This window comes from Chelonoidis abingdonii, chromosome 10, assembly GCF_003597395.2.
Source record: "Chelonoidis abingdonii isolate Lonesome George chromosome 10, CheloAbing_2.0, whole genome shotgun sequence".
Lineage (NCBI taxonomy): Eukaryota > Metazoa > Chordata > Testudines > Testudinidae > Chelonoidis > Chelonoidis abingdonii.
Genome location: NC_133778.1, coordinates 39,507,374 through 39,528,532, shown reverse-complemented (window position 1 = coordinate 39,528,532; position 21,159 = coordinate 39,507,374). Strand labels below are relative to the sequence as shown.

General features: G+C 41.5%; 1 protein-coding gene across 3 annotated transcripts in view; it reads left to right on the top strand.

The window, feature by feature from the left end:
• The window catches only part of RAPGEF4 (Rap guanine nucleotide exchange factor 4), a 221,493-nt gene that overhangs the window by 141,744 nt on the left and 58,590 nt on the right, over positions 1-21,159 (top strand). For 2 of the 3 annotated variants that reach the window (XM_032784584.1, XM_032784586.1), the window contains 5 exons: positions 3,137-3,190; positions 5,540-5,646; positions 9,302-9,423; positions 10,929-11,112; positions 21,038-21,122. In XM_032784584.1, coding sequence (XP_032640475.1) covers positions 3,137-3,190; positions 5,540-5,646; positions 9,302-9,423; positions 10,929-11,112; positions 21,038-21,122 — 552 coding nt within the window. The remainder of the gene's footprint in view (positions 1-3,136; positions 3,191-5,539; positions 5,647-9,301; positions 9,424-10,928; positions 11,113-21,037; positions 21,123-21,159) is intronic. The other variant, XM_075070110.1, reaches the window with a different exon arrangement.

The window sequence follows — 21,159 nt, the reverse complement described above, 5'->3', positions numbered from 1 at the left end:
TAATGGCAGATTCCTAGTCCTTACAATTTTAATTAGTCAATTTCATTTTTATTTAGTTTATAGTTAGTTATTGCTTCTGGGTGTCATGCATTGGAGTGTTTGAGTTACAATGTGAAGTGATTTCTGGTCCAGAAGGTTTGTGTGAGGTGTAATTTTGCAGTATGGTGGCAGTGCCATAAGTTTGCAGAAACAGTTTTTGTCTTAGCTTGTACTAGACTCTGTTTTCTGCTACCAGTGCTGAAGTTTTCTTCCTTACTGCTTTTTCAGTCTAAGAACCATGGTGGTCTGTGTCGGCAGTGGTCCAGGAGAAGGTGCTTGGGTGCATTAGTGTCTATAGCTATATTCAAAGACTAGTTGTAGCTCCTCACTAATTCTTCTATTCTTTGGACTCTTGGGTAGTTTTCTATTATTAAGTTTTGGAATTTGGCAGGGTCCAAGATTTTTGGAGTAGTGATAAAGATCAGGTATCAGTGATGATATTATTAGATCTATCATTTGTTAATCATGAGATGTTACTGACTCACCTGTGGACATCAGCAGAAATACCTGAGGCTGCTCTTTGATGGTTTTGTTCTTTTCTTGCTTGTTATCTCAAATGCTCTGCTTAATTCCAATAAATTCAGCAAGTTGTTTGTTTGTTTGTTTTTTTCAAAAATGGACTGGACTAGCCGATGGGGGGAATATGATTCAGTGAATTTTATTTTATTTCTTCCTAACTCGAGTTAATGTTCCCGACCTTGAAATCTGAGGGTGTAAATTATGACCCCTCCATCATTCCTTTATTTGATTCTGCTTTTGTATTCCTGAGTTTCCAAATCCTTATTCATTCATAAATTGAGCCAAGCTAATAATTGATTTTTCAGTTCAATGGCTGACCTGAAAAATTTGAAAAAAAGAATCTGGTTAGTTTAAAACAAAAACTGTTTTATGTATGTATGTATGTATGTATGTGCGTTTGTATTTACTGATTTTTCTCTCTCCAAAACAAATAATTAGGCCATATCAAACATGCTTTTGATCCTACTCCAAAAATAGATTGTGTAGAAAATAAGGGGGAAAATGCCCAGAACTTATATTGGATAGATTTAGTTTTTAAAAGAAGAAAGTGTGTATAACCTGACCCAACTCTTTTGGCAAATGCTTTTGTCTTATTAATGGGAGAAGAATATACAAACCCAATTTCATTTTATTAATTTACCTTTGCAAAGGCTTGTTGTAAGATATAACCATGATTAAAGAAGTTGAACGTGCAATGTTTTCCACCTGTATGGTAGTGACTTAAATAGTATTTGATTAGTGGGCCTGTGTGATTAGATCACCTTCCCTCCTTTAACTTCTGATCATGTGCTTGCCTTCATTTCCCTACTCTGGTTAACTTGCTGTCTCCCTTGGTAGTCCTTCAGCTCTCAGCACTATTGGATCATGGAAGTGAGTTAGCCCTTTGGAAAAGTCTACCCCATCTGGAGTTAACAAACAGACGTCCAACACAACAAAACAGACATCCATCAACCTTGCACTGGGTCTGCCGCCTTACTCCAGGCTCGATAGTCCTTCTGCCCCTCATCTAAGGGGGTTTCTCACCACCTTCCTTAATAACGTTGTAAGGAATCTAGACCCTCCCTCTATTCTGGGTCCAAGGCCAGCCACTCTGTGGTCAGTGGAGAAGGTCCAGCAACTTTGATCCCTTGCTACACTTCCCTGGACCTTTCTTTCCCACTATCTTGAGCCTCCTAGTGCTTCCTACCACTCCTCTGACTTATTGTCGGAGACCCTTCCTGCTCCCTGCCCTTAGGGTAGGTAGGTCTTTTTCTTTCTCTACCTTAGTCTGCTAGCCAAAGAAGCTGAGCTGGTACGAGAGAAAGGAGATTAGTAATTTGGTGATAGTATAGGCCAGCAGCAAATTACCAGCTTCTGTGGAGCAAGTAGGGAGCAGGGAGGCAATTGTGTCTCTCTGAATCAGCAGCATGCTGTCCCTTCTGTGAGCCATGTCCTTGTGGTACAATCCAGCCCTTAATCTTATACTGGACTCCCCCCAGATTCATCCCTGATATAACTTCAGACGATTGAGTCATTTACTGGTAACTACCTGTCCTTACAAAACAAAGGATTTTCCTGCCACTTTGAGGTGGTTGCTGGGTCTCACTTATTTTTTTTTTTCCTCATCCTTCTTCCATCATTTTCAGTCCTGGCAGCTTTCCCAATTTTGTGTTAGTGTTTTTCTGAGGTTTGCTTCCCATTTTTTATTCTTATTTTTCTTTTTCCTTTTTTTCTCATTCTCTTCATGCTTTTCTCTCATTTCACTCCTCTTCTTCTCTCTCTCTTTCTCCCAGGACGTTCTCCACTTCCTTCGTTCTGTTCCAGGATTTTCTGTCCTCTTTCCTCTTCCCTTATTACTTTGACACCTTCTCATCTCTTGTGCTTCTACCTCACTTTTTACCAGAGGAATCCATTGATACCTGAGGCACATCTGTGTGCTCCTGTAAAGCAGAGAAGCTAAAATAAGATCTGGCCACACTGCTCCCTGAATTGCAGAGCCCCTCGTCAGTGGGAATAATCTTGTTCTCCATTCCCATTTCTCATCCTGTCTCGTGAGATAATCAGAGAAAGGAGCTGAGGGAAGAGACAGCCTTTGGAACTCAGAAGCCCCCTTTGTTTATTTCCTTAGAACCAGTACTGTGGGCTGAGTGGCAGAGACAGTCACTTATAGCTGGACTCTCTGTTTCCCCTGAAGCAATCTCGCCCCTCTTAGGGGACCCAGCACCTAAGCCTAGAACCATCACAATAGTGAGAGTTGGTGCCTAACTGCCTTGTGGATTGGCTTTTGAACTGTTATGATGATCATTAAGCCCTTTGTTACATTTTAAAAGCCCTAAAGAGTAAATAACTGTTTATACATCTTCACATTTCATGTAATTTGTTTTAAAGTGCTAAATATTAAAGTGCTTTCTTTGGGATGCCTGTATGTGGTTTCCATACTTTACTAGGAATCTTCCACACACATCCAGAGGCAGAGCTTGGCCCTAAGCGTTGTTCCTTATTTTGTTCATCCTTTTAATTTTAATCAATCATTTTTAAGCTCATTTTTTTGCTTCTTACTTTTTATTATTATTTGTTTCATTTAAATTTTATTTTTCAGACACCTCTCATTGAACCTCACATCCCACTTCGTCCTGCTAAAACTATTACACAGGTAATGGGGACATAGATGTGCCACGGAGCTAGGCTGCTGTGCAAACTGAAATAACTGATGGTAGCAGTTTTTCCAATATGGGGGCATGATATTCTGCTAATACCATTTGGGCCTTTGAGTATCTTAGGGTATGGCTACACTACGAGATTATTCCGATTTTACATAAACCAGTTTTGTAAAACAGATTGTATGAAGTCGTGTCCACGAGGCAACACTAAGCACATTAATTCGGCGGTGTGCATCCATGTACTGAGGCTAGCATCGATTTCCGGAGTGTTGCATTGTGGTTAGCTATCCCGTAGCTATTCCATAGTTCCCGCAGTCTCCCCCGCCCATTGGAATTCTGGGTTGAGATCCCAATGCAAAAACAGTGTCATGAGTGATTCTGGGTAAATGTCATCACTCAATCCTTCCTCTGTGAAAGCAATGGCAGACAATCATTTTGCGCCCTTTTTCCCTGGATTGCCCTGGCAGACGCCATAGCACGGCAACCATGGAGCCTATTTTGCCTTTTTTTTCACTATACCGTATGTGTACTGGTGCTGCGCCGGACGCGGTTACTGCGGTGCTAACAGCTAGCATTCATTTGCCTCTGCAACCGTTGTCAGAGACAGTTACCTATCCCTATTGCCCGTTTGCCATGCCATTGTTAATTGGTGATGAGATGATGGTATCAGTCGTTCTGTACCGTCTCTGCTGTCATGGGTGCTACCTGGCTGGCCTCGCTGAGGTCGGCCAGGGGGTCATATGGATCAAAAATGGGAATTGACTCCTGGGTCCTCCCTTCTTTATGTTTGTCTAAAAAAATAGAGTCAGCTCCTCTCTAAGAATTATGGGGCAAGTCTACTAGAGAGCCAGAGAGCACAGCCACTCCGTGTACAGCCCCAGAGATCCGCAGCACAATGATGAGCTGCATGCCATTCTAGGGTGCCCTGCAACAACCCCACCCATTGCTTCCCTCCTCCCCCAAACCTACCGGCTACCGTCGGCAGTGTTCTCCATTGTGTAATGGAGTAGATAAAGAATGCAGGAATAGAGAACTACGGACTTTTTATGAGATAAATGACAGGGGGAGGAAGCCTTCCAGCTGCCTATTGTGTCGCAGCAGTACCAGAATCTTTTTCTCTTAGACATGAAAGGGGTGGGGGCGTGATGGAGTTTCAGTCTCCATTTTGCATATGATGGACGGTTACCAGCCATCTGTACCATCTGCCGGGAGTGACTGGGAGTCATTCCATTTTTACCCACACGCCCTTGGCGACCTCACCAGGCCGCTAGGAGCACTCTACGGGCTTGATGATGTGGATAGCAGGTCGGTTTGTACGCGTTCTGCCACCGGAAGGGGATGCTGGTGTTCAGCGCCTGCAGCAACCCGTCTACCAGGCAGCATGAAGTAGGACATAGGTGACATTGAAAAAAGGAGAAATTTTTTTTCCCTTTCTTTTAGGGGTGAGGGGAAAGGTGAATTGACAACATATACTCTGAAAACACCCAGGAAAATGTTTTTGACCCTTCAGGCATTGTGGAGCTCACCCAATGAATGCCAATGCTTTTCAGAGACTGTGGGGATGTGGATAGCTGGAGTCCTCATACCCCCTCCTCCCATCATGAGCGTACCATTTTGATTCTTTGGCTTTCCGTTATGCTTGTCACACAGCACTATGCTGTGGACTCTGTATCATAGCCTGGAGATTTTTTCAAATGCTTTGTCATTTCACCTTCTGTAACAGAGCTCTGATAGAACAGATTTGTCTCCCCCATACAGGGATCAGATCCAGTATCTCCATGCTGGAGCTCTTTTTGGATTTGGGACTGCATCACCACCTGTGCTGATCAGATCTCCATGCTGGGCAAACAGGAAATTAAATTCAAAAGTTCGCAGGGCTTTTCCTGTCAACCTGGCCAGTGCATCTGAGTTTAGATTGCTTTCCAGAGCGGTCACAATGGTGCACTGTAGGATACCACCTGGAGGCCAATATCGTCGAATTGCGGCCACAGTAACCCGAATCCGACATGGCAGTACTGATTTCAGCGCTACTTCTCTCGTCAGGGAGGATTACAGAAATCGGTTTAAAGAGCCCTTTATATCGATATAAAGGGTCTCATTATGTGGACGGGTGCAGGGTTAAATCAGTTTAACGCTGCTAAATTTTAAACGTGTAGTGTAGACCAGGCCTTAGACTTAGAGTCCTCACAATTTTAATGTTCTTCACAGTTAACCATTTGTGCAGAGGCTTTTATTTTATGGGGGTTGGATGGTATTTTTTCTTTCAGCAAGCTATATAGTCAAATATTAAAAATGTTTAACATCTGTTCATTTTGTTCTCTTTATTCTTCATCTTCACCAAGGTGCCATCAGAAAAGATCCTCAGAGCTGCAAAGATTTTACGCAATGCAATTCTTTCCCGAGCACCTCATATGATAAGAGATCGTAAATATCATCTGAAGACTTACAGGTGTGTGTGAACTGACTGTGTAAAGAGTTTGGAACTTTTACATCTACCATCCTCTGCCTTGTGATTTATGCCTTACCATGCCTTCAGGTCTCAAACGGTCTGAAATTATCCTGGGATGATATTTGTTGCTGGGTGTTATGCAGTGTTTAATGTTCTTGGTAAATCCTTTCTAGGTAATTTGACTGGAAATTGATTGTGAACGAAGCATACATATAAACCCCCCATACAAGTTAATATTACGGTTAACTGGAATATTTTACACATCAGGGTGAAAATATAGATCCACGTCTTTTGGTGTATCACTAAATAATGAATGAAAATCTCATTAAAAGACTGTGCTACTGTATTGATCCCAAAAGTGCTGTACCCATTTTGCTCAATGTGGAGTTCTGAAAGTTCACATAGTGAAATGCAGTTTTCACATCATATAAATTCTCAGGTCTATTTGAAATTAAACTTTTCACTTTACAGTCAGTCTTTCTGATCTTCCTTTTGGTGGCAGCACTGTCTTGCTGAAAGGGGACTTTTGCGACACTGGCAAGATAGGCATTGAAAGTCCACAACTATAAATGATTCTTTATCATATTGTCTTGCTGGATTAAGAAACATTTGAGTAGCTTTACTGTTTAAGATTTAATCCAAGTGATTCATACGTGATTCTGAGTATACAGAAAGTGGTTTACAATCTCTGAGTACTTCCACTTTTGATAGTTAATCAGTATATCAGTGATCTACTTTTTCAGAGAGAGAGTTTTCCATTAGATTTCAGTCTAAAATTGACTGACGTTAATTTGATGTATTATAAACCAGTGAGAAATTTGGAACACTTATGTTTATCAGAATGATTGCAGCAATAAGAGTTTCTGAGGTTATAGTTCCTTGTTTCAGAATACTTATAGGAGAGATACCCTGGCAGCAGGCACAGTGCATGCAGGTCGGTACTGTGGAAGCTCCTCCATATGACTCTGCCAATTTACCGTACGCAAAAAAACACTTGCTATTCTGTTCTTCAGCCTCATGTATAAAGACTACCAGTGCTATAGAACTGGGTCAAACTGGGTAGGTGGCCGGTGGAGTTCTGTTGGTTTCTTTCTTGGGTATCTACAAATCTTCACCAAGCATTCTCAAAACTATGATACCCACATGAGGAAATAAGGAAACAAATCAACAGAGCCAGATGTGTACCCAGAAGCCTCCTGCTGCAAGACAAATCCAAGAAAGAAACCAACAGAACTCCACTGGCCATCATCTACAGTCCTCAGTTAAAACCTCTCCAATGCATCATCAGTGATGTGCAACCCATCCTGGACAACAATCCCTCGCTTTCACAGACCTTGGGAGGCAGGCCAGTCCTCACCCACAGACAACCCGCCAACCTTAAGCATATTCTCACCAGCAACCACACACCGCACCATAGTAATTCTGACTCAGGAGCCAATCCATGCAACAAACCTCTATGCCAACTCTGCTCACATATCTACACCAGTGACACCATCACAGGACCTAACCAGATCAGCCACATCATCACCGATTCATTCACCCGCACGTCCACCAATGTAATATACGCCATCATATGCCAGCAATGCCCCTCTGCTATGTACATTGGACAAACTGGACAGTCCCTACATAAAAGGATAAATGGACACAAGTCAGATATTAGGAATGGCAATATACAAAAACCTGTAAGAGAACACTTCAATCTCCCTGTACACAGAATAGCAGATCTAAAGGTAGCCGTCCTGCAGCAGAAAAACTTCAGGACCAGACTTCAAAGAGAAACTGCTGAACTTCAGTTCATTTGCCAATTTGACACCGTCAGCTCAGGATTAAACAAAGACAGTGAATGGGTAGCCAACTACAAAAGCAGTTTCTCCTCCCTTGGTGTTCATACCACAGCTACTTGCAGAAGGCCTCATCTTCCCTGACTGAACTAACCTCATTATCTCTAGACTGAATCTTGCCTGCATATTTATACCTGCCTCTGGAAATTTCCACTACATGCATCTGACGAAGTGGGTATTTACCCACAAAAGCTTATGCTCCAATACGTCTGTTCGTCTATAAGGTGCCACAGGACTGTTTGTCGCTTTCTTCAAAAACATGTCACTGTCTAATCTAAATTTGAGCATTTCAGTAGCCCCTATCACCTTCAGATTTAGAAGCTGTACATGTATTGTAGAATAGTGATATTTGTCCAGATGGACCAGACAGTTGCTGTTTTATATGTGGTTACTTATGTGATTTTCTAGTTTTGGTCATGCTGCTGGGGTTTCTTCTGCTCTGATGCTTTATCTGTTGTTATGACAAAGAGTAGGCCTTTACATCTGAAGATGGTCAGAGCCAGGGTATTTCTGATTTCCTTTGGGAGGTTATTCCAGAGCCTTGGGACTGCTGTTGAGAAGGGTTTTCCTCCAACATAAGAACTTATATGTGAGATGTGTCAGTCATGATCTGTTAGATAATTACAGCTAGCATGGGGGGGTCCTAGAGAAGAGTGTAAGCAAAATTCCTCAGTAGGCTTGTAGCTCAATACCAGAAAATCCAATAGTGATCAGGGAACTAATGCAGATTGTGGAGCACCATTATAATAATCTCTTCAGCTCCTCCTGTGTGGGCTCCATTGGTTAGCTAAGTGCTTGAAGCCTAATGTATCTGTCTTCACCCAGTGCCCTGCAAAATATAAGACTGGCCCCTTCCAAAGGACAAAGGCAACAAATGTACTTTATCAGCCAACTGCCTCATATTGAACTTGTTATATTTGATATCTACTGGAGTAAATTCTACCCCCCCACACACACCTTTTTTTAATGCCTGATAATTTGTAGAAAGCTTTCTTAGTCACTGTGCACATGGAGTTTGGAACTCTGTTCTGGGTAGGCCTTGAAATTCTGAGTTAGTCTGTTTCTTAGGAAAATTATAGAAAGATATAGCTACAGTGTAAGATAAATCTGTGAAACTTACTGCTAAAAGAAATGTAGTAAGTGTAAAAAGAATTAAACATTTATGTGAATAATAAATAGTATCTAAAGTTACGTTAGTTAGGCTAAAAATTGTTATTGCTGTTGTTAATTAGATAGTATCTCAAATGTGCATGGCTCTTCAATTTCCTCACTTGTAAAACGGGGATCATAATACTGGCCACCTTTGTAAAGTGCCTGGAGATCTACGGATGAAAAGCGTTGTATAAGAGTTAGGTGGTGGTATTATTTATTACTTAAAGAAATAAAAAAGTCCTTTACCAATACAGCAGTCGTCATGCTTCAAGGTAAAAGTTGATCAACTAGTGTCATCCCAGTATAGTATTGCAAACGTAGGTGCTTTGTGTCGTATACTTAAAGCTTCCTTTGAAGTATGAGGCATAAGATACTGCACTAGGTGATCTAGTGTGGCGCGGAGTAGCTCTTATGTTCTTAGAATTCCATTTCCCAGAAGGTTTGGATTGTTTTGCTTAAATAATTCTCTCAAAACTAAACATTTTTGACAGGTCTTTCAAACCGGTATAAATAGATGATAGTGAATGCTTCAGCATTGTTTTTTCTATGATGGAGTCTGACTAGTCCCGCTGATGCAGGTTGCTGATCCTGCTACTCTTGACAGATGCTTTAAGAAATCTCCTTTTACTGACCTGTTTTAATATGATTTTTTTGACCCTCAGGCAATGTTGTGTAGGAACAGAACTGGTAGACTGGATGATGCAACAAAGTCCTTGTGTTCATTCGCGAACACAGGCTGTCGGCATGTGGCAAGTATTGCTGGAGGAAGGTGTTCTTAACCATGGTAAGATAAACTTCGTCAGATGCCAGCTAACATGTTGGAAATACCTCCCAATAAAGTCTTTATGGATCTCCTTCATGAAAAAAGAAGGGATTGTGATCCCATTAGAAACACAGCAGACTGCGTCTTAATTCATCCGGGTAAATGCAGCAGTATTGACTGCAGCATTCCACCAATATGTCTTTGTAACTCAGGAGACTGTTCAAAAGTAAATGAAATTGCAATCTAATGGTGGCAGAAATTCTAATTATGTTTATTAGTGTGTGGTCAGGGTTCACGGCTAGTGTGGTTATATAGTCATCTTTGCATATATTGAAAACCCCCGTGAGATGTGCTGGCACAGTGACATAATAGTAATGAATTATGAATAGAGGTGAGCCTGAGCTACAACGTTTGGACCTGGATCCAGATGTTTCTAAGTGTTTGGATCCATGGGTTTGGGTTGGCCTGTTATAAGAACCACTTAAAAAATTCAGATCTGGATCTCAAACATCCTAATGTTCAGATCTAAATTTTGGTTTGGGTTTATCTCTGTTTTTTCCCCTGCCTTTACATATACCCCTCCTGTCCCCTTCTTTAACATCACAAACACTTTCAGATCAGGTTCAGTATCCAAGGTTTTGTGTGTGTGAATCACTGAACTTCCAAACTGCACCTCCATCTACTTCCTTTGTCCCTTGCACCCCAGAGAGGATTCATCCCTGTAGGAAGGCAGAGTGTTTTCTCCACTGCCCTTCCCTGAGCGGAATTACAGCTCTAACCCATGACAAGGGCTACAAAGAATCTGCAGTGTTTGCTGCATGGATGGCTTGAATCAGCGCACCACCTGGCCACCCTGGCCACGCCCCGGTTAAGTCAGCATTTCCCACATTTGGAGTGGAACTGTCTGCTTGCTTGGATGGGAGATTGTGGGTGGGTGTTATGCGCTGTTGTAATCTTATCGTGACAGACATTCTGCTCTCAAAGGCCTTCCACTAGAGTCTGTGCCAGTGAATTTGGCCCTGCCATTATACACAGTAGCCTCCGGGGATCCTTGTGGTTGTTAGAGTAGCTTAGAAGGAGTTTAGATACTTCTCAATATATTACCTTTAGGCCATGGCCACACTGATTGGGTAAGGAAATCATACTAGAGGGTCTTGTTGGAACCGGTTTGTATAAATAGAGTTGTTGTTTATACAATAATTGGTCCAATGTGGACAGTTTCACTTGAATGAATTGCTTTGGGGGAAAAAATGTGTGAGAGAAAGCTACAAGTATAGAAACCTTTAGAAAGCATTTGTAGTGCAAAATTAAGAAAAAGTTCCTAGACCTGCAGTTTTGTACAAACTATTAACGTGTATCAACAAGAAGTGCAATTCACTCTCTTGGTATTTCTCTGCCATTTTCTCTTGCTTGTTAAACTGTTATATCTCTGCCACATGCCACATAATATACCATTTCTGTGAAGGCTCCTTTTTGATGAGGAGATACCTGATATTGATATCTGATGTCAATGATGTTGCTTTCAGTGGATCAAGAACACCATTTCCAAGACAAATACTTGTTTTATCGATTTTTGGATGATGAGCATGAAGATGCCCCAATGCCAACTGAGGAAGAGAAGAAGGAATGTGATGAGGAGCTGCAGGATACTATGCTTCTGCTGTCTCAGATTGGTCCAGATGCCCATATGAGGATGATTCTCAGAAAACCGTAAGCAGATTAATAGGTTAATATTTTAGATTGGTCTCAACAACCCTGAACTTTGCAACACAGTGGGGTCAAAATTTTAGCCCAAATCTATAGCCATTTTTTGTGGCTAATGCCTCTGGCCTCTGAAAAAATCTTTATATTCTGCTGCCTGTTTCTCCATATAACAAGAGAAACTGTGAGGGACCTATGGCATATTGATAGGCTTCCTTTTGACTGATTACTCCATTTCAGCATCAGTCCATTGAAACTGTACAAAATGTAAAAGTGTCTTATAAAATCCATCCAGTTTCAGCCCTTTATCACTGTTTATTAGCTGGGCTGCAAATTCAAGATGAGCAGCAAGGTCTGTAAATAGTCACTGTGTTCACCTCTGTGGGAAGTACAGCATGTTGAACTTTTATTTCTGCTGCCACTCTTCACAGAAATAAGAAAATATGCAATTTCAGAATACCACTACATTTAACACTCTCAGAACTGGCATGCCACTCAGCTAGGTGTCAATCATTAACAATTAATGGACTGTCAGGATAGCAACACAGCAGATAGCTTTTTACCTGTAATGTTCCGTAGCAGTCGTTTGGCCAAATCCATCTGCGGTAGAACTTCTCTGTCTTCACTAGAGTTATATCAGGGATTAATTTGGCTTATTGCATTTACTAGCAAAATATGAAACTTTCCATGACTATGGTTTATTGATATGCTTTTTACTGTTATAAAATCAATATATGTTTTTTAAAATTCTGATTCTGTGTCACATGAAGAGGTCTGCATTTTTCAGATGGAAATTAACGCCGTCATATCCACCAGGTTAAACTTCTGTCTCAAAACCATTGGTTCAGTCCATGTTTTTATGAATATACTTCAGGTACAGTGAAAACTGCACTAAGGCCCTCCTCCAGTAGGCAACCCTACGTCTTACATGCTCAATTTATAGTGACTGCAAAGCTTCCAATACAAAGTTTATTCAACCTTTATTTAAAGACCCCTTTATGAGGCACATGAATTTTGGTGACTGCTTAAGACAGGTTTCATTGGCTTTTAAATGCACTGAGAATAATTCTTTAAGTGAACGTCTGATTTCATAAATGTCAGTTCAAGAAAGATATGCACACAGGGCCTGATCTTGCTTCCTTTGAGGTCATTGGCAAAAATCTTTTTGCATTTGCAGAAACTGGGCTGGGCCTATAATGCAACACGAAAGTTTTCCTACTAAAATTGTTTGAATACAGCAGAACTATTTGACAAAAGAGTCCTCTTGTTCACAGGTAGTGAGTTATATGGGCCTGTGGGGGCTGTGCTCCACCAATATTCAGAGCACAGGGGGGGCGGCTCCACCAATGTTCAGGGCGGGGCCTCTCCCCTGGCCCCGTGCACCGGCCCTGCGCACCTGCCCCAAAGCATTCCTCCACTCTGGGCAGCAGCTGGCTGCCACTCTCCATGCTGCACTCTCTTGCTGGCTGCTGGCTGTTTCCTTTCACATTGCATCCACAAGTGCTGCTCCACCGCTTGGACTACAAAGAAGTGGGGTAGGCTGAGGCGGCTGCTGCTGTCTGCAGAGGGAGGAGGCACACATGACATGATTGCAGCTTGCCCCCGGGGCGCTGACCCTTCACTAGTAAGGCCACAAGGTGACAGGGCGCATCCTCTTCCCTCTCCCATACCCCCCCCTCCGGCGCTGGACAGTGCACACACAGCACCGTGGGGAGGGAGAAGAGGGGGTGAGTGTGCTGCCAGCAGCAGGCCCACCGACAGCAATTCTGGGCTCCAGGGCAGATCAATCAATGGGTTCCCTAGCCCCCTCCCTTGGCCAGGGCCACAAGCCTCCCTGCCCAGAGAAGCCCTGAGCGCCCCTCCCCTGCCAGACGAGCCCTTGGCCTGCCGCAACCCTGTCCCACACCTGCCCAGAGGAGCCCCAGGGCAGCCGTGCCAACCCAACCTCCTCTGGGGAAAAGCCGCAGCATCTCTTGATTCCAAGGTGCTTTTGATATGCCCCATGCAGGTTCCAGGACGGCTGAGGAGGTGCTATGTGCTACACAGTTTCCTCAATAATCTCCCTGGAGTCCATGGAGATTACTGAGGAACCCAGGAAGCTGAATAGCACATACTGCCTCCTCAGCCACCCTGGAACCTGCATGGGGCATATTAAAAGCATCTTGGAATCAAGAGACGCTTTTCCCCAGAGCAGGCAGAGCTGCAGTGCCCAGGACCCCTCGGCCCTTTTAAATTGCCCGGGCCCCTGGGCAATTGCCTCCTTTATCCCCCGCATTGGCAGGCCTCCCCCGGAGCTTGATGTTCCTGGTGGAGAAAGGGCTGGGAGGAGTCTTCCTCTGGCCCCAGTCCTGGGGCAGCCTGCCTGCACCCTAAACTCCTCATCCCTGGCCCCACCCTAGAGCCTGCACCCCCAGCCAGAGCCTTCACCCCCCCCGGCACCCCAATCCTTTGTCCTATCCCTGAGCCCCCTCCCACACTCTAGAGCCTGCACCCCCAGCCAGAGCCCTCATCCCCCCACATCCCAACCCTCTGCCCTAGCCTTGAGCCCCTTCCCACATCCCAGATCCCTCACCCTCAGCGAGAGCCCTTATCCCCCCTATACTCCCACACACCATGCAATATAGGGAAACTGTTATATGCTTACTTTTTCCAGTCCATTTTTACATTATTTATATTGGCTTACAAGGCAGGTGTTGGGGGGTGGGACTTGGACCCGTTCTGGGCACCACCAAAAATTATACAAACCTGTTGCCCATTGCTCTTGTTCTATTTCTGTTCTGCATTCTTTCCTTCCTCCCCTCTTGTCTCTGTGTTGTTTGTTTAGAATGCTCTTTGGCACAGGGGCCTATCTTATTATATGTATGTGAAACAGTTAGCACATTTTGGAGCACAACATGAATAAACAACGAATGGTTAATAAAAATGTTGAATTTCAAAAGTATAAGCATTAAAATCAGATATTTGGTCTTGTAGAAGATGATTTCTAGTGTGACAGTACTTTAAAATGGATAGCTTCCATTTTTGTTAATGCTAGAGGTTGCTACTGCGCTGAAAATCAAAGGAGCTTTCCCTGTGTCATACACTAAAGGAAAGCCAAGCCATGAGCCCGATGCTTCTGCAAACCTATCTAGGGTCAGTGAAACTCAGCATTTTTCACTCATGGAGTTTTTCTATCTGTCTTCCATTGAGATGGGGAGCAGAACTCCTCAAACCCATGAGTAGATGGGAGTTGACCCATCAAATTCAGGGACTACCTGAGAACGGTGGAGACCAGAACCATCTCTGCTATTGACGCTGTGACAAAGTTCTTCCTCTACCTTGGTGGATCCTGCGCTTATTGGCAGATTTGCTCACCTCAGTGATCTTCCCCACAGTCTGGGTCAGCTCCTTCTGTGTCTGATCAGGAGTTGGGAGGTTTGGGGGGAACCCGGGCCCGCCCTCTGCTCTGGGTTCCAGCCCAGGGCCCTGTGGACTGCAGCTGTCTAGAGTGCCTTTTGTAACAGCTGCATGACAGCTACAACTCCCTGGGCTACTTCCCCATGGCCTTCTCCAAACACCTTCTTTATCCTCACACGCACTTCCTCTCCTCTGGCTCCCTGGAATGAGCTCCTTTTTAAACCCAGGTGCCCTGATTAGCCTGCCTTGATTGGCTGCAGGTGTTCTAATCAGCCTGTCTGCCTTAATTGGTTCTAGCAGGTTCCTGATTAGTCTAGTGCAGCCCTGCTCTAGTCACTCAGGGAACAGAAAACTACTCATCCAGTGACCAGTATATTTGCCCTCGACCAGACTCCTGTACCCCACTGGTTTGGATCTGTCACAATGTATACTTTTGCACCACTTCCTAGCCCCTCACCATCTGATGGTTGCATGGCTTCTGTAGAAGTGTTCCCGTGTACTACGATTCTTATGGTGCCCACTAAATCCTTCTGCATATGGTGGCTTTCACTGGACTCAGCACAACCAATATAAATTAATACTGACAAGATCAATGATAATTATCACCCTAACTCCTTCCAGAGAGTTGAGAGGAGGATGAGGGAATGTTGCTGAGAATAGCATCTGTTCCCCCTCCATATGTCCTCTCCTTACCTCCACAGGCTGGATCCCTATGGAAAATTCTCTAAGGATATTCCATGAGGTGTTGGGAACAGAGAGAACATATTTCATATTTTTCAGCCTATGGTACCATATTAATGACTGTTATAAAGCTCACTTTTCGTGCATTACATTACTGAAAGTTGGGCATCCTGTCTGTGCTAAGATGTATCAATGCCTTTGAAACCTCAGTGGATCCTCAAAGGCCTAGCAGTTTTGATTAGACACCACTACATCTGCCAGGAGTTGAAGGATGTGTCAGGGCCTCGGGGTCATTGGCTCCGCGTCAACCTGAGCAGGACCCGCAATTTTCAAACCAACAGAGCTCCTTTTATAATAGTCACCATTTCCGGAGAGGTTGCAAAGCTCAGATAATTACCATGAAACAAATAAGACAATATTCTTTGATGAGAAGATTACTTTGAGAATTTGATTGTATAATGAAGCTGTTGCTTTGAAAGGTACTTTCTGTTGTTCGGAATCTGAAACTCCCCAGTAAAAAGTGTCGCTTGTTTTGACAGCTGACTTAAAAAATTCTCTGTTTATTACATTAACTGCAGCATTTTAACTGTCAAACTATGAAAGAATGTTCTATAGTTTAAAAAACAGAATAGAGCTTCAGGGAAATTTTTGACAGGCTCTTGTTGCTATTGGTATTTGAAAAAAACACACATACATTATGAATATGAAATTAGCTTTTTGTGAAGCTGCAAACATAGTTCCCTGCTGTCTCACAATGCCTGCTATCACAGGTGAAGACCTGTAGTAGGTTCTTGGGAAAATATTTTAGGTCTAACACAGCTCTAACTTGCAAGCTCTTCAGTCCTTCAGTATGAGAATGACATCCTGAAACTGTTTTTTTTTTCCTTTGATTTTTTAGTTTGTCTTTAATATGTTTAGCTGTAGCATGAATGATGGTAGGACTAATTAAACATGGCAATATAGTATAAAGCCAAACACTAATGACAGAAGTCTGCTTATAAGGTGAAAAATATGCCTTAGATTTAGTATTTAACTTAGGAGGTGATACTGTAATATACACTGTATTCTCTTTTGTACAATGTTATACTCTTAATTTGCAGTATGTTAGCAGCACAAACTCTTACAACAATAAATCTATGCTACAGATTTCTTCTTAGTATTCATAAGTACATGAGTACACAGGTGATCAGTAATAAACTTTGTATCCTGGGGTTGGCTCACACTTTTAAAAATATGGTGGGTATGCATCATGTAATAGAAAGGAAAGGAAAAGTCTGCTGTACAAGGAAAATAGAAGAGGACACAATATATAGCAAAGTAAATGTTGCTGTTATTGCTAACAACCATTTATATAGCACCATGAATGTACTCTTTCACTCTGAAAAAAATTAATTCTAATGCCAAATTCAGCCTTGGTTTAAGTGGACACAACTATAGTGATTTTTTTTCCTCAAAGGCCATATTCTGATTCTATATAAGTCAATGGGATTTTTCACCATTAACTTCTATGAAATCAATCAAGAATTAGCACTGAGATAAATTCAGATATCTTTCTGCATTTCCTCTTTCTGAGTACAAGATAAATATGTGATAAAATGGAATTTAAGGAAATTGTCCAGGAGCCCTGAATCAAGAAGACAGATTTAGATGGCCTTCTTCCATGATATGGTGAGAGAACACAGACACACACCCACATATATATTAGTGACAGCTAAAAGTAGCCTATTGTCCTGCTTTCACTGTGAAGTCATAGCATGGAAAGATACAATATTTAGAATAATTAGGGAAAATATATGAACCTTTATGAAATCTGTGTTCAGTTTAGCTGCCATTGTAATGTGTTTATATGTTTATGTGTGTGTAAAATAAAGCTAAAAACAACAAGGAGTCCAGAGGCACCTTAAAGACTAACAGATTTATTTGGGCACAAGCTTTCATTGCATCTGAAGAAGTGGTTTTTATACCCACGAAAGCTTATGCCCAAATAAATCTGTTAAAATAAAGTTCTTCTGGCCCTCAGCTAGTCCCAACCCAGTTTTTATCATCTCAAAGTTTGGGAAGTGTAATAAAAATACTAAGTGATCTTTCCAGAACACATATGGTTTCTTGATGGTTAAGTAAATTCTGTATTTTTGTCCACATTCTAGTAAAGAGAAGCTCAGTGTCTCTGACCTTGATAAATTCCCTAAACAGTGAACAGAATTTATTGATCACTTACTATCACCTGAGATCTCCCATTCATTAATGAGTAGTCCGGTTCTCCATCTATCCCCATTTATTATCCTGTATATAACCAGGCATTGCTGCTATAATGTGTCCCCTGCAGAAACTAGGTCTTTACACAGCAGGATCCTACAAATCTATATCAGTGGGGCACCACACAGATTTAACCGAAGCAGTGATGCCTAATATCTCTCCATGTGACATCTGGAGAAGCAGAAATAAAGACTGGGTATATCTACTATAGATTTCCATTCCTCTCCATGTCATGTGTGATACTCTTAGTAATGCTAAAGGGAGACAAATGAACACATCGATGGAAGAATATATCCGTTTCTCAGAAGGGATCTCATGCAATTGGACATAATCCTTATTTTTTAATTGATGTACTGTATATCTTTACCCATTTATCCAGACATGCTGCTTTGTACACATCAAATGTGATTAATGCTATTGCTTACTTAAAGAATATATCAGTTTTAACTGTTAAGTCTTACCTCATGTTGTCTTATTATGGCAGATGAATACACAGTGAAAGACACTATGTACTAGCTTAGGATAAAGAGCCTGTTTTACTTAATAGGGCACAAGGGGCTGAGTTATACTCTCTGTTATACTGTTCTATCCCCACTGAACTTCTACTTGAGAGCAAAATTTTGACCAATTGTTAATAGTAACAGCAAGAGGAGAGTGAACATTTTATGAATCACTAGAAAGCAGAGCCGTACCAAATCAATATCTGTTATTCCCTGTACAATTTATTTTGTTTTGTGTAAGAAAAGCATAATTCCATCCATGCTACCTTTATGCTAAGGTATCCTTTCATCTGTGTAATAATAAGCACATGCCATTGGTAAATGTAGAACAAATGAAAAATTTAGCTTGTCTAGCAGACAAGAGAGGTCGATTTATCTTATATTTTATATGATCTCTTCACTACTACTTCTAACGAGTAGAAGTCTCCAACCAATTCCTTTTTAGTGAAAAGATTGCTAGGTGCTGCAACAAATCTCTCTCCCTCTCTCTCTCATAAATGATTTAGTTAGTCTGTTTCTCCAACAGGTGATTAGATGGAGAACTTAAGAGCAATATATTCATTTTTAATGTGATTCTCTGACCCTCTAGTACTGTACTGGCATCTCCTGTTGTACTGAATATTTTTTGGAAACGTCTTTTTCAAAAAGCACCATTGTTACATATCTTAGAGGGCTGTTCAAAGATTCAACTGTATTGTTAACACTTTGGATGTCATATGTAGCAGAAAGCTAGAGTTAAGGACCCTGCACTAAACTGTTCTCAGTATTGATGTGGAAAACTCTGCATCTCCTGCCATCTGGACCTGCCTCCATTTCTGTATCACTTTCTGTATCACTCTACCTGCCTCCATTTTTCAAACCTAATCTTAAAACCTTGCTTTCCTCCCCTGCTTGTACCTTCTGATTGCTCCCTCCCTCTAATGTTGGCCCTATGATTGAATCATTTATTTGCCATGAAATGTATTTGTATCACTGCTTTCTGTGATTTATACCATATACTGTCTGGAATTATTTGGTACTCTAAAGCAGTGATTCTCAACCAGGGGAACGTATAACCTTTGGGGTACACAGAAGTCTTCCATCTAGATCAGTGTTTCTCAGCGTGGGGGTTGTTACCTGGGTGTGTGTGTGTGTCATGGGATAGATTTAAGGGGGTCGCAAATGCAGAGCCAGTGTTAGGGTGTAGCAAGCAGGGCAATTTCCTGGGGTCCTGCACCACAGGAGGCCCCTTGAAGCTAAGTTACATGCTTCAGCCCCGGGTGATGGAGCTCAGGCTTCAGACAGGCTGACAAGTGAAAAACAGGCTCAAGTATCCCACTGAAATGTAAGTATAATGTATTCCAATCAAATTATTTTATAATTCTATGGAAAGTAAGCAATTTCTCAGCCATAGTATGCTATAGCATTTTGGAAATTTTGTGTCTGATTTTGTAAGCAAGTAGTTTTTAAATGAGGTGAAACTTGGGGTATGCAGGACAAATCAGACTCCTGATAGGAGTACAGTAGTCTGGAAAGGTTGAGAACCACTGCTCCAGAGTATTTGTGAAACAGTTTTTGTGCCATATTTGTCCTTGTTGTAACTCCAATGGCCTGAATGGAGTGACATCACAGAGGAATTTGGTCCTGTACAAAATAAGGTTGTGGTGCACATTTAAAATTAAGAGGTTCTGGTGAGGGAAAATGAGTTGGAATATACTCAGAGGTTCCTACAGCCCTTAATCATAGTCAATTTAATGTATCCTTTAGGTGTGGAGTTCCTCAAAGGTAACCTCTCTAACATACATCAGTCCTCAGCACGTCAGTATTAGTGGTTAATGTCCCCAAAGTATCCCAATTACCCGTGCTTTCCAGAAACTCAGAATACCCCAACCAGTGTGAAGACTCTTTCGCTATTGCACTGCAGGGGGATTGTTCTCTCATCGAATGTGCTTTCCATTAATATTAATGGAGGCTTCCTGCATAAATTGTCCAAAGCAGAGCCTAGTAGAGGTAGTAAATAAAAAAGGTCCTTATCAACGTACAAAACTAAAGAATAGTGCTGTGAGCTAACTCTATTTGGGAGTCTTTTCATTGCTATGAACATTCTTGATGTGGAGGATGTTAGGATGTAGAACTCATTACTTCAGAACATCTGTCTCCATCTGATTCCCACTTTAAAAAAATAAAGGTTTAAAACACGTTTTTTCAAAAGTGATTTAGTCTTTCACTGTATTTTAGGATGTTTTCATTAAAGTGTATTGTTTCACACTTAAATGGTACAAATGCTTTTGCAAAATTCACCTTGAAAAAGCTCATTAGGTTCTTTAGTATATATTGTTTTGTGTAATTTTTAGAGCTGAAAATTTTCAGAAAATGATTGTTTCAGCAAAGAAATGCTTTTTTAAATTTGTTTGTTCACAAGTTGTCTCTGAGCAACTTACAAAATGTATTCCCTGTTCAAGTCATTTGTTGACTAATTCATAGTCTATATAGAGTATCTATGAGAAGCTTATTGTGAGTGTTCAATATTCACAGTTTAAGTTGTGTGGGTTCGTTTTGATTGGACACACAGGTCACATGATGTTTTTGTTTACTGACTGGAAAAGCATAACACTTAGAACCTGATTTCTAGTATAAATACTTTCATACACACATTCAAAATTCACTCTAAAATTCACTGATTCCATAAACATATTTCCTATAAATTAGTTGACTAGAATATTGATGGATAGTGAACACACAAGTGGAGCAAAAACAGCCAAGGAAGGTCCTTTTATTCCTTTATTTTCCCCCAAGTGTATATTCACAGAACAGTTTTAAGGTTCTCTTCCATTTCTAATTAGCCACACAAATTGAAGGATGACTTTCAAATATACAGCATACATAATATTCTTCTTTCCCTGTTAGTTACATTTTGTTTCCCAACAAGAAACACTTTAAATAGTTATGTTAGAGTTTATTATGATGTAAAGCTTATCCAGGGCAAATTTATTTTTATAGTTAAGACATGTCAAGGCACTTAACTGACCCCTTGAGCTCATTCTGCAAACATTACTCATTAGGAGTTTGTTTTGCGGTTGTTGTTTTTTTTGTATTTTGTGGGTTTTGTCTTTTCTTTGTAGACCTGGCCAGAGAACTGTAGATGATCTAGAAATTATATATGAAGAACTTCTTCACATTAAGGCCTTATCTCATCTTTCTACCACAGTAAGTATTTTGGCTGAGTCAGCTAAAATTCTTTTGG